Source organism: Grus americana, chromosome 6 (genome assembly GCF_028858705.1).
Source record: "Grus americana isolate bGruAme1 chromosome 6, bGruAme1.mat, whole genome shotgun sequence".
NCBI lineage: Eukaryota > Metazoa > Chordata > Aves > Gruiformes > Gruidae > Grus > Grus americana.
In genome coordinates, this window is record NC_072857.1 from 13,026,682 (window position 1) to 13,039,788 (window position 13,107).

The 13,107-nt window shown below is 42.1% G+C and overlaps 1 protein-coding gene across 7 annotated transcripts in view; it reads left to right on the forward strand.

Moving 5' to 3' along the window:
* SEMA5B (semaphorin 5B) overlaps positions 1-13,107 on the forward strand; it is a 279,436-nt gene that overhangs the window by 247,543 nt on the left and 18,786 nt on the right. For 6 of the 7 annotated variants that reach the window (XM_054829587.1, XM_054829586.1, XM_054829589.1 and 3 more), the window contains 4 exons: positions 1,447-1,617; positions 2,522-2,671; positions 3,575-3,619; positions 6,815-7,020. In XM_054829587.1, coding sequence (XP_054685562.1) covers positions 1,447-1,617; positions 2,522-2,671; positions 3,575-3,619; positions 6,815-7,020 — 572 coding nt within the window. Of the gene's footprint in view, positions 1-81; positions 365-1,446; positions 1,618-2,521; positions 2,672-3,574; positions 3,620-6,814; positions 7,021-13,107 lie in introns of those variants that run through there. The other variant, XM_054829593.1, reaches the window with a different exon arrangement.

Genomic DNA, 13,107 nt, shown 5'->3' on the forward strand with positions numbered 1-13,107 from the left:
GTTCTTCTTGTGAACACTTGTTTCTTCCCCCTCTCCTGCTTACGTATTGTTCTTGCGATGGGCATCTACTCTTGACATCAGTTACCATTTCCTGCACAGCCAGCAGGGAGTATTCTTGCCTGGTTTCCTGGTTTTCGAGTTTGTCCTCATGTTTATGTTGCACTCCTGGTCCAGAATAGTAATAATAGACCGTAGACTACTGTATTCTTTCTCACTTGTCCTTCTCCTTGCTGTGTAATAACTAGCTAAACTAAATTTAAGTGATCTTACACAAATTACCTTGCCTCTTTGCAGTTCTAGCAATTATCTACCTCTGGCAATATAGTTTGTGGCCTACACTTGAAAATGCTATATTATAATAGTAGTTTCATGATTTTAAAATTCAATGCAAAGATAAAATTCCAATCCAGATATGATCAGAATGTGCAGCGAGAGCGTAGCAGGAGTGTCAAATATTGCACTCTATGGCCTATAAAAAGAAAATAACTCTAGCATTATAAAGGCAGCTATTAGTACTATTTTGGAAGCTCTCAGTGGCTTTTCACTAATGTCTGTGCCCTTCTTCTGTGCTGTTTGCTCCCCTTGGACACTATGATGTTTTACAATCTGTTCTGAGTGCATGATTACTATTTCTCTGTGTCTCCCTCCTTCCCTGCCTCTCTCAATGTGTATACACAAATCCTGGGTTTATCTTGCACTAAGTCATCAGGTTATTATCTTCTGAATTAATGGCATGTGGACCTGCAAATCAGGCAGTCTAGTAGCCTGACAAGGGGGCGTTGAGAATCAGGGATCTTAAGTCCCTCCTTAGTTTTATTATTAACCTGTTATGGGGCTGTGTTCAGATCATAGAATCATAGAATAGTTTGGGTTGCAAGAGCCCTTTAAAGGTCATCTAGTCCAATTCCCCCCCCCCCCCCCCGTAAGGAGCAGGGACAATAAATAAAGCCTCTGAGTTTCTGTTTCCTGAAGGTTAGAGCTAGAGGACTAGAGCCATATAAGCTCCACTTAGGTTGTACATCACTTTTTTCTCAAGTAAATCTGCTGTTACTGTAGGTGAAGCATCAGGAGATAATATAATAATAACAACAACGCTGTTTTATAAAAAGGTGTGGAATAGAATAGAATAGAATAGAATAGAATAGAATAGAATAGAATATTTCAGAGACTACTCTCAAGAACAGCTTCTATTTTGGCACTTTATGATGCAAAGTCTTTATGTGCATAGACTTCATTCTGCATCCGCAGAGTGCAGCACATTCGTACCCTCTCTTGATATGAAGTTCTTGTTGTCAGGCCCAGATGTCCTGGGGTGCAAGAAGCTGCTAGCTAGTCTGGGCAGGGTGGATCTGGAAGGTGAGATACTGGGGCGGTCCAGCTTTGTCACAGTGAGAGGAGTAACCAACAGCATCCACCTCTCTCTCCTTGCTTTTCAATGTCCTTCAGTGAAAGGCTCATGGTCTTGCTGGACTCCTTGGTCTCACTGCTCAGCAACCTGCGGAGGAGGACACTACCAGCGCACACGGACTTGCACCAATCCAGCTCCGTCTAGTGGAGAGGATATCTGCATTGGTCTGCACACCGAGGAGGCCCTTTGCAACACGCACCCATGTGAAGGTAGCCAGTTCTCATTCCTGCTGCAGCTGGCTTGGGTGGTGGTGGGAGCAAGGCACATCTGCAAATTGTTTTAAAAAGAAATCAGAAACACCACCAGTTAGAAGCTTTTCTGTCCATTCAGTAAATGTCTGTTGAACGAGGGAAAAAGGAGACATCCCAGTGTTCAACTGCAATGCATCACCTTTCTCTTTACCTGTTCACTAGCTCATGCGCTGGCATTCTGGTGCCAGACAGGCAAAATCTTGTTAACGGCTGAAGCAATTGAAAAAGCAGGAGCTTGGTTCTTCAGTGTGGAAGCTTACAAGGCAAACAAAAGCAGTCATGAAGCATCAATCCATACAGTTACAGAAGGGACAATCTTTCCTTTTTCTTATACAGACAGGCAGATGAGCATGTGCTCAGAGGACACAGTTTAGATCTGTGCTGGTTTTGAACCACCTTTGTGTATTTCTGATCCAGTGCAGGCTGACTCCTGCCCTTAGAAACCTCAGCAAAACTCTCTAACTGCTGTAATTTGTGCTGGCTGCTTGAGGTATCCCTGGGAGGCCACCTCAAAACTTGAAGTGGTCCTGGTGCAACATTGCCCCAATCCAGCTCCTTGTGTGTCTTTAACCAGAGAGCTGATATAGGAGCTTTCAAGACAACTCTGTGCTGCGCAGTGCTCCACCAAGAGTTGGTTCAGTCCATGTTAAGAAAACTACAACCTGACAAGTAGGGTATGATGCTTGCACTGTTATTTGTATTGAGAAAATTAAATCCACTGAAGGCCCCTGGATTAGATGTGTGAGAGAGGCCCAGGCCAGGATCTAGACATCCTTCAGCATGGGAGAAGTTTGGTATCTACAAGGGATCCTTTTTCTTCTCGGTGACATCGTCTGTGTGATTTCCTGATCTTGGATTTCAGGTGGCTGGTCAGAGTGGTCAGAGTGGAGCCTGTGTAATGAAGAGGGCATCCAATACCGCAGCCGTTACTGCGAGGTACACAGCCCAGACTCTTCTCAGTGCGTCGGAAACAGCACGCAGTACCAAGATTGCCTGTATAATGAAATTCCTGGTACGTACTGTGTCATCAAGGAGGGAGAGGGTAGGCCAGTTCAGGAGAGCAGCTCGTGCTCAGTCTGTCAAGCTAGGCTGAGATTTTCTTTACTATAAATTGGGTTTGGATGTTTCTAGAAAAACAAGCAAACAAGCATGTTCTAAACTCCCTTGTGGCAGGTACAGGGTAACTGGTGTTCCTTTAAGGGAGCTTAGCTTTTCTTTAAAACAGAATTACCTAGATCTATAATAAATAATTGTTATTGCTTCACCTGAGTTGAAGCTTTTAACCTTGCACAGTTCATCTCAGGCTGCGTTATAAAAATTATTTCTCTTCTCAGTATGGATATGGGCAACAGAACGTCCTTGAGTTCAGGTATCAAAAGAAGCATCCCAAAAGAGCGAAGAAATAAGATGAGGCAGATGGAGAAACTTAGTGTGTGAAGTGGGGAGATTAATCAAAGGTCTAACAGAGTGACACTGTTGATGGACAGATGGTCATCAACATCTTCCACCCTGTGTTTTGTGGAAATTTAATCTCTCAGGCAAATATTTTATCTGGGTCTAGACTGAATAACCCCTTTCCACATGTTCTTTTCTGGATGACAGTGCCCTGACTTAAAAATCTGAGATGTCTAGGCAATGGTACTCTTTTTCATGGTTTTCTCAGCTATCTTCTTTCCCCTAAATCAAAGAAGCTGAACAGTGATCAGGTAACAGTACTGGAACTGTCAGGTCTTTGGAGAGGTTTTGTTGCATGTGTTTCACACTCTGAGCTTATAATTCAATTTAGAGAGACTCTCAGGTTGCTGCAGAACATGTGAGCAGCTTCTGGTGTCTAGAGCACAGGGGGTTTAACTACTTAAAGAAGTAAAGTGATGGCAAAATGACAACTTTCTCCAATCTTCTTCTCTTTGTTTAGTGATCCTGCCAGCCTCCAGCATTGATGAGAGCACGAACTGTGGAGGTAGGGTACCACTAACTATATATCTTATTTTTATCTTAACCTGGCTTCTTTTCTCCCTGTGCAGTATCAACCAAACCATTAATCTGTACAGCTCATATCCCACTGATAGCCTTAATTCCACTGGAGTCTTGCTGTCTGAGTGAGACTGGAGGAATGTATCGCATGTCCATTTGTCAGTTCTGAGATTTTTATTTATTTTGGGGTTTGGGTTGGCCACTGAGGGTCATTAATTACCGGGGAGCACATTGCTTGTCTCTCTTTACCCACAGGGTAAATGGTTCAGGAAAAAGGAAGGGATATTCCTCATTCCACCACTGTAACCCTCCAGCTGTTTGGAGGCAGGTTTTTTTAATAACATAAGGATTTCAGTGAACAGGGTCTCTTAGACATGTCCTTTGCTGATATAGGATGAGATTAGAGTTTATACTTGTCCTCCAAGCACTTCCTTTCATTCAAGTCCTCACCTCTCACAGAAGTTGTGTCTCCTTTCTGCATGTAACTTGGAAAGATCCAGTCATTAGTGTCACTTTTCCACTGCCATAGGAGCCCCTGTGATAAAAATGCACACTGAAGAAAATGGCGGGTTCCTTTGACATTTTAAAACGCTAGTTTCACACTAATGACCATGTCAATCCCTGCTAGTGTCACATCCCTGCTTTCCTGAAATCCAGATGATCTGTAGGCTGCCAAAATTTCTTCTCCCTGTGGAGATCGTGGCAAAAAAAAGGCATGCCACCTGTGGCACAGAAACATGGCTTCTCAGTTTGTGACTGTGGGGCAATCAATGGAATCAAGATTTCAGCACCTGCAATGTCACAGCTGGCTTTCTGCTTCTCTCCTTCTCCCTCAGATGGTGGAACGTATCTGCGTCGGTTCCAGGACTCCCTGTTATGGCTTGCACTCTGCTGTTGTGCACTCTATCCACATTTCCTTCTTTTACCACCACCACCACTGTATTTGCTGTTGCAAACTATATTTTACCATAGCTAATATTATTTATTACTTAGTGTTCTACAATATTTGGCAAAGAAGCCAATCAATAGAAATTCTGTTGATGCATTTCAGAAAATCTATATTTTCAAAGTGATGAACCAGAAAGCTTCCCCCTTGAGGTCTCGCATGCTGCAAATAAAATCATTTGTTTTTTCCCTAAGATATGGCTAAAAGTCACCTGAAAAATCAGATGGGTCTTTCAAAGGTGAGAGGGAAATGTAAGAGCTTTATGTTTTAGAAAGGATTTCCTATTGTAGTGAATTGGTAAATGTAGCAGTGAAATGAAACCTTCAAAGGTTTCAAAGCTGGACAGGAGGAGAATGTGACAGAGTGTCGTGTGGCTTTACTGAGCATAGTTGCATATTCTGTGTTTTAGCTCTCATGAGTGACGTAAAGCACGCGGAGGTTTTTAGAAAGGAAATGTCTTTTTGGAAAAGTCTTGTAACATTTAGTAGGAAATTATCATCTTTCTGCTGGTTTTTTGGACTATCATCCAAAGCACAATAGAAAGTGGTAATCTTGCAATAGAATTTTATAGTGTGGTTTAAAAAATAAATGTAGCTCGTCAGTCTAATAAATTGTGTATGTTCCTTACTGTAATTATGATTGAAGTGCATTACTTTGCTGTAGAACTCTATTGGTTTTGTTCTTTTTAAACTCAGGAGGATATTTTTTAACTAAAGATTAGAGGAGAGCAGTAGACTAATGGGCAGAATTCTCTATTTGAAAAGCATATCAGTTAAAATGTAAGATGGCACCAAAAAAATGCACGCTGTGATCAGACTAAGAATGAATCTCATTTAAAGCCACTCTCTGAGTAGTCCCTTCCGTTTCTCTGCACACAGTCACGTCAACACAGCAGTCTGTCCAAATGAATTGGCTTTTTAAGTATTACAGGAATTTTACCGCTGCAGTTGCCACCGAGCAGATGTGGCTGTCCCCTGGGACAGCTGCCCTGGGGGAAGCAGTCAGGGGTTCCCCCAGGCACTGCAGCCCCTGTTACTCCTCTTTGAAAGATGACAGAGCCAAGGCAGAGGAAAGGCAGTAGCATTTGGAGCCATCATTACTGATTCTTTTTCTGTAGATGCCCCCCCTGCACATAGCAAAAGACAACAGGGTCATAAAGTTTTGCCACCCAAGATTGCTTCTGGTTGCTTCATTACCTTGGTGGCTCTAAAGGTCACTACTGTTTGTTCTGTTGTCAGTGGAGATCTGTTGGTGGTTGGTTTTACCCTGCGGTTTGAGACTCTCTGAGGTGAGGGAGGAATGAGGAGTACTGTTTGACTTTGTCTTCCCCCCACCAGCTGGAGTTCCAAGTTAGGTACCTCCCAGCATGTGGGATGCACAACAACAGCTCCTTTCAGAGGTCAGTGCTGTGCTTGGAGGGTGCTGCTGCAATCCCACGTGGAGAGATCTCTGTAGGAGGCTTTTATAGTCCAAGAGCTTTTCTGTTTGAAATATTTGCACTGTAGCTACCCCACCGGCACCTGCCTGCAACTGGCTTCCTATCTTTGCAGTTTGTGGAGAAAGCCAACAAAGAAGTGTTTTTTCAAGCATTCCCCCTTTCTTTTTTCCACCTTATCTTTCCCATTCTCCTGAAGACCCCTGTTTCACTGTTAGCGGTACAAATACACCGCAGAGGTAGTGCAGACATGGCCAAGGCAATGACGCCCCACGAATAAGCAAGAATGCTGAGCACACTTGGATTACACAGGGGAGGAATGTCGATCTCTCCCACCCCACACACAGTCCCATAGGCATTTTGGGCAGCCGACAAAAAGGGCTTTCCCCTCCCTTCCTTCCCCTTCAGAGAAACACTGAGCATTTTTATCCCCTTATTTCCATGACACGCACATGCTTTGGAATCCATTAATGTGCATTGTTTGTATGGCTCATTTCTTTAGCTGTCAGCTTAACATAATGTTTAGTTTCAATATCAATAGAGGGGAGAGAGGAGAGACAGGGAGGGAGCTTTGAGAAAACAATGCATGAACCTGTTAAACTGCACAAGGCAGAGCTGCAGTGGGAAGACCGATTTGCAGGGAGATTATGTCGGTTTATGTTAGAATGTAAGACTCTGGCTTCAACAGCTTATTAATGTTGATCCCGAGATGTCATAGCTCTGATTTGCACCTGTGGTCTTGTCGGGAGGGGAAAAGGGCTGTTCTTTAAAAATAGCATCTCTTGTCATTTTCCTTGCAGGTTTTAGTCTCATCCATCTGATTGCCACTGGAGTCTCCTGTTTCTTCGGCTCTAGCCTCTTAACGTTTGTGATTTACGTGTACTGCCAGCGTTGTCAAAGGCAGTCCCAGGAGTCAACCGTTATCCACCCAACCACTCCCAACCATCTCCATTACAAGGGCAACACAACCCCCAAGAACGAGAAGTACACCCCTATGGAGTTCAAGGTAGGGTACTTGATGAGAAATACCACAAACAGCTTGATACTACCTAAACAAATTCTGTATTTATGTCATAGTTGGAATTGGGTAGGTTTGTGTTTCTGTGTTCAGCTGTTGGCATTACATGGGGGGTTGAGGCAGCATTTAGCTATAGTGTCACAAATGGGTTAAAAAGTCCCATTACTGCAATGGGATTTTGTTCTGTTTCACAGTTCTGATGAATGCTAGTCTGGCAAGTACATACCAAGATACTCCAGCCCATTCTGACTTTTGTCCTCTAAGAAATCAGTAAGAGCTCAGTTCAGTGCATTGTTAGTGCGTGGTAAGAGGAAACGGAGGGGAGGAAGAATAAAAATGGAAACTTTATTAGACAAATAGTTGGGAAAATGCGTATTGGTAGGATGAGATTCTGGAAACGCTTTGGGAACTGACAAATTGAAGAGAATGAGAAAGCGGAGAGGGTTCTACCCCTTCTGTCAGTACTGGACAGAACCTACCCCAGGCAGCCATGCAGAATTCAATGATAGCAGCAGAATTCCAAGCTGAAGCCTTAGGAGAAGATGAGTGTTGAAGTGGCATACTCTGTTGGCGTGTCTGCTGGCTAAAGAGAACACCACCCATTATCTGAGCAGATAGGACTAAAGGTGCAAGAGACAATACGCTGAGACAGTAGCGCATTGTTGTATTTGAGCATCAGTCTCCAGGCAAAGCGTGGGATTAGAGAAGTGAGCAGTGGGATGGGTGAAGGGGCTCATGTCACCATGGGAGGAACAGCCTAGCTAAGGTCACTTGCACAGTGTGGAGCACCATTTGGGACATGAACACAAAACAGAAGGAAACCCTGCAGCTGCTTGTTCCTTCATATAGCTATGTGATGTTGACATTTTGATTGTCTGTTTCTGCTGATCTGGCCTGGCTTCTGACTGAGACCTAACAATAAGATCAATGGTGGGACCTTTGCCATAGTCTCAACTCCCTGGGTGTTGGGGACTGTTTCTACCTAGGGATTTTATAATGCTGGGCACAAGATGGCTCCTGATACACGGCCATAATTTGCAATGTGAATGCGCATCAGAACTAAGAGCTTGCATCAAATCATTTGAAGAGTCAATATTGTTTTGGTCTTCTAAAGGAAAAGTTTCAGATGGAAAATAACAGACCAGTTTGGCAATAAGCATGTGCTGAATTCCTTGTGTTGGCCATCACAGCCCCTCAGAGGATCCTGCTGCCTATAAATACATTTCCTAGCAGCATAAGGCTACAGTTGCATACAGTTTAATAAGGGTGCAGCATCATAATGCGAGTCTGCATGGATTTGTGGAAAGTAAATCATGTCAAGCAAATTGGATTCCTTTTTTAAATTAAATAAATATTGATCTAGATAGGAGGGAAGCAGCAGACATATTGGGATTTTCAGAGGCTTTTAACAAAGTTTCACAGGATGTATTATTCTACACACTCTGCATATATGGGTTAGGTAATAAATTGTTAAGACAGGTAAAGAACTAGGACCTGATCCTGGAAGCTTCAAACTATGAGAGTAATCCTTTCAGTTATGTGAGTAGTTGTAGCAAAGTCAATAGGAAGACCCAGATGAGAAAAGCTTGCAGGAATAAAAAGATGAGCAAGAGTAGCCCCCCCATTTCTTACATAGCAAGCAATGAAGAATAGAGACAAATTTATTTTTGTGGCCAAAAGCAGGTAGTTACAAGGTTGGCTTTGCATTAGCATTTTCTTCACGATTTATATCGTGCTGTTGTATGTTATCATATGATGCTAAAATAGGCAGAATGCTTAAAGTTTAGAAGGATGAAGTTGTTTGCAGAACGATCTTGATCAATTGGGTAAATGGACTACAAAATGCAATATGTCTATGCCGAGTGGTGCAGTGGAGTAGAAGTAATAACAAAGCTAAGCGAGCTTTAAAATAGCAGCAGATTAGTTAATGTAGTATCAGGAGGGAGTTGACCTCTTTGATAGATCCATCTCTGAATACTTGATCTAGTGTGTAGTAACAGTAAGCAGCTGTTAGAGTCTTCTTTCGAGGGACATAAAGACCCTAGGCATTAGATCAAATTTTGAAAAGTCTAGTTTATTTAAAGGAAGGCATTAGCTAGCTGGGCCTGTATGAGTTAGGCTGGGGGGAGAAGGGACTTGGACGCAAGGAGAGATAGACCAGATGGGGCTTATTTATAGAACGTTAGGAAGTGAAAGAGTTCAAGTGCATAAATCTACAGTCATTTGACAGACCAAAACTAAATGTTTAGGAGCAAGGGGCTACTTGCTAAGAAGAACTCAAAGTCATACTCTTTCCACACGGTGAATGAGGCAAAGAGATTTACAGAAAGGGTAAAATCTGTTTATCAGTGAAGCCCCTTTTCTCTATTCCTGTTGAATATTTCCTTATGTTCATCTTCTCTATTGTCCCTCCTCTCTTAAACTCTTGCCTGAAAATGTCTCATTTAATACTACAAATTTGCCACTTCTCAGCGTTCACTTGAAGAATATAGCGTTAGTGCAGTAAGAGGAAGGCTCCGTGTGCTCTGTGCTGTGTAATTACTTCCAGAACTTGTTATTAGCCAGCTTTATATTTAGGAATAACTGGCAGATTTTTCTAAGGGTCAGGAGGGAGTTTTTCATGCCTTCAAGGAGCATGTGTGGTTTTATTGTGATGCTGCACAATTAACATTCAAATGATGGAGGAGCTAAAATTCACCTTCTGGAAAATGAGGGTTGGACTGAGCTTGGATATGGGCCCATCTGAATTTAAAATGTGCATGTATGAAAGAAAGTGAAACCACCTGAAATTCCAGATTCTAAACCCAAGTAAGTTTCTATTCAGCAGATACCAAGAAAACTGCCCCCAATATTTTATAGGTAATGAAAGCAAAAGAGTCACTGTACATTTGTGTATGTGGGGGGGTGTTTGTGTGTAAGAGTTAATAAATCCATGATTAAGGAAATACATAGTGTGTAGACTACTTTTCAGTAACAGAAAATGATAATGCACAGTGACATGATGGTAGCAGAAGGCTGAGCATATGCACAAGTCTATTATTTTCCATTCTTTGATAATAATAAGCCTTCTGCAACTGTCTTTAGTTTGTTTTCATCTTGAAATATCTCTGCTCTCCAACCAGCAGGTGAGCACAGTAGAAAGTTTGGCAGTGTTACATTCAAACGTACAGCACTGAATGCAAACTCATAAATCAAGGTGAATTTTATATGAAGGCAGATTTTAATGAAGGAAGTGCTAGCTGATACAAGCCTTGTTGGACATTTCAGCACAGCAATGCAGTAATTCTGATCAGATGTAAATATCATACATAATGGTGACCTATTGATCATTTAGCTGATGCTAACTTGCCTAGGCAGTGATTTGCAGAAGACTGGTTTATTTTTGCTGGCTTCTTTACCCTTCCTGTTTTGGTCTCTCAAGAATGCTGTGAGGTTTATTATTAGCTATTTTAACCATGATGTCTTAAAAGATTTCATGCATATGCATTTACCAGCAGCATGTTGATTTTGATTTGTTATTCATAGATCGTAGGGGAGAGACCTTTTGGGTCACCTAATAAGCAGTTCATGTTTCATTAATTGGTTAAAGTTCATACAGCACTCTGACAATATTGAAGACTGTGCAGAACAAGAGCATAATGAAATAAAAATTATCTGCTCTTCACATTTTGGCATGATGGGTTACAGAACCACCTACAGCCTTCCCAGTACTGCCACGCCAATTAGTTAATAACTGGCTATCAAAGCAGAGAGGAGATCCTCTTTTTTAACATCTTGCTTCAGCTGCTCAGTGACTTACTCATGTGAGTTACTGATTACCATCATGCTGATGGAAAGCCAGATGATCCTGCAGTAGAGGCAGGAGGATGTAGGGTCAAGGTTGAGCCCTTGTGAATTAGGAGCTCTTGGAGCAGCCACACATGGAGAAAGGGTTTGGACTGAACTTCTTCCTATTGCTAAGTCCTTTGCCAATAAAGAGAGCCAACTTTTTATTCTACATGGGATTTGGACAGGCAAAGGCGTCTGCACATTGGTCCAAATCCAAAATCCAATGGCCTTTGGATCAGGCCAGATGGGATTAGTGAGAAATCTAAGTTTGCAGGATAGTTATGATGATGATTCTGCAGATTTTCTTCTCGATTGTGCTGGATAGACCTCCCTCTGTCCTTCCTTCCTTAAACACAGTTTTAGTCATGAGTCACGCAGGCAAACTCTTTCTGTACAGATGCCTCAAATAAGCTAAGGAAGCACTTGAGCATTGCATCTGCTCTGGGCATCACTGCTGCTCTCCTAGAAGCTAAGGGCCAAACACTGAAGTTGTGCTCAAGCAAAACAGTCATTTATGTCAATTAGCAAGTTTATTGTGGGGGAAGATGAGGCGAGAACTGAGTGAGATTGCAGGATATGGCAATGAAAGAGGGAAACTAAATATTTGATGTATCACCTGATACCTGAAGTTTCTAGTAGGACACCAGAACAATACATATTAACTTGAGTAGGACTGTGAGTCCTGCACTTGCCCAAAATTATACAGCAAATATAAATGCGGCTACCAGAAAATGGAGGGAATATTCATTAGATCACCTGTGACTCTATGTAAATTAGAAGCTACAATGAATATTTTTTAATAAAGTGAGAACAATGCTGTTGAGAATCAAATAACAGTGCAGAGCAGACACCCCCTGCGAAGGACTCTGAACATTGTGATCTACACTTCATTACTAATCTCGAATAATGCATGACAATAAAATACCAACGTGGAGGATGATGAAACAGAAACCAATTCCGTCTTTGGAAGAAGAATCCTTCTGAATAAAACAACAGGCTGGGCATTTGGTGTGACTTTCAACTTTGCAAAAAGAAATAAAGCTCAGGGTATAGGAAAGTGGATCCCTGTAAGGATTTTAAATGTCTGTCTCTTGGTGATGGTCATTTTCATTGCTGCTGAAAATCACACCTTTTTTTTATAGTGGGGAGACAGCCAGTGGTTCAAGTTTAAATGAGCTTTAACTACTGTCAAGTGCCCTGGAGGAATGTTTGTCTAAGTCAGCCTTGGTCTCCGAGGATGTTTGTTTCTCTCTGCCATGGAAAACTTAGGGCTTCAGTGTCCTATCGCTTAATTTGATATGTTGCTACTTCAGCTAAAATTGGCTAACCCATTTATTTGTGGTGATCACAGCACATACACTGATAGCACTGTGATACAAACTTTTTTCTTTTTCCAGTGACCCTTTCGCTGTGCATCATTCAAGCCCCAGGAAGTGGCTGTAAAGTTCAGACATAAGCCAGCAGTTGATGATACCCAATATCATCAATAAGTTATCAACAGCCTCCCTTAAGTATTTTCTTTAGCTGCATGGCACTTTAGAGAGAGATTTAGCTGATGTAATCAGCTGGAAAAAATAAATAAATGCATACATACATACATACATATATATATAGTAAATCAGATTGAAACATAAATTTTGTTCCCAGTGAATTTCATGTTTAACAGAGACTATTTCCCCTGAACAAAGTGGCATTTAAGAACATTAAGTGCTTGAATGGTAGAGTACATATTTTTAGTACTTACCATCTGTATAGTATTATTTGAAAAAGAATAGTAGGGGCAGGGGGTTGTATTGGCAAAGAGGCATTGTGCCCTTTCTTGTATGATCCTGCAGTTGCAAATATCACTTCAGGGGACTCTCAATTTACATAACGCCTGCTAGGAAAGAAAAGCAAGAGAGCTTACTGATGGGGAAAAAAGGATTAAGTGGTGCGTCTCAGTCAAAATCTATTAGTGTCTTTTCTCCCCTTTATATCGTTGGGTCGAGTCAAATTGAGCAGTCAAGCATGCCTGGAGGTGGGGCTGTCCTAGGATGATTGTGCCTGTAGAGTGATGTGCATCTCTTGGAGGTGTCCTCACCCCATGACAGCAGTGGCTCGGTGGTTGCTGTGTGCAAGTCACAGATACCTCCCTCTCATAGATACATTATTTAAGAGTGGGGGAACCTGCCTATCTGAATGTTTCCTTGCTCCTGCTCCCTCTGGGATGCTAAGCAGCTGCTCATAATGGTCCCCCAATGGAAATTG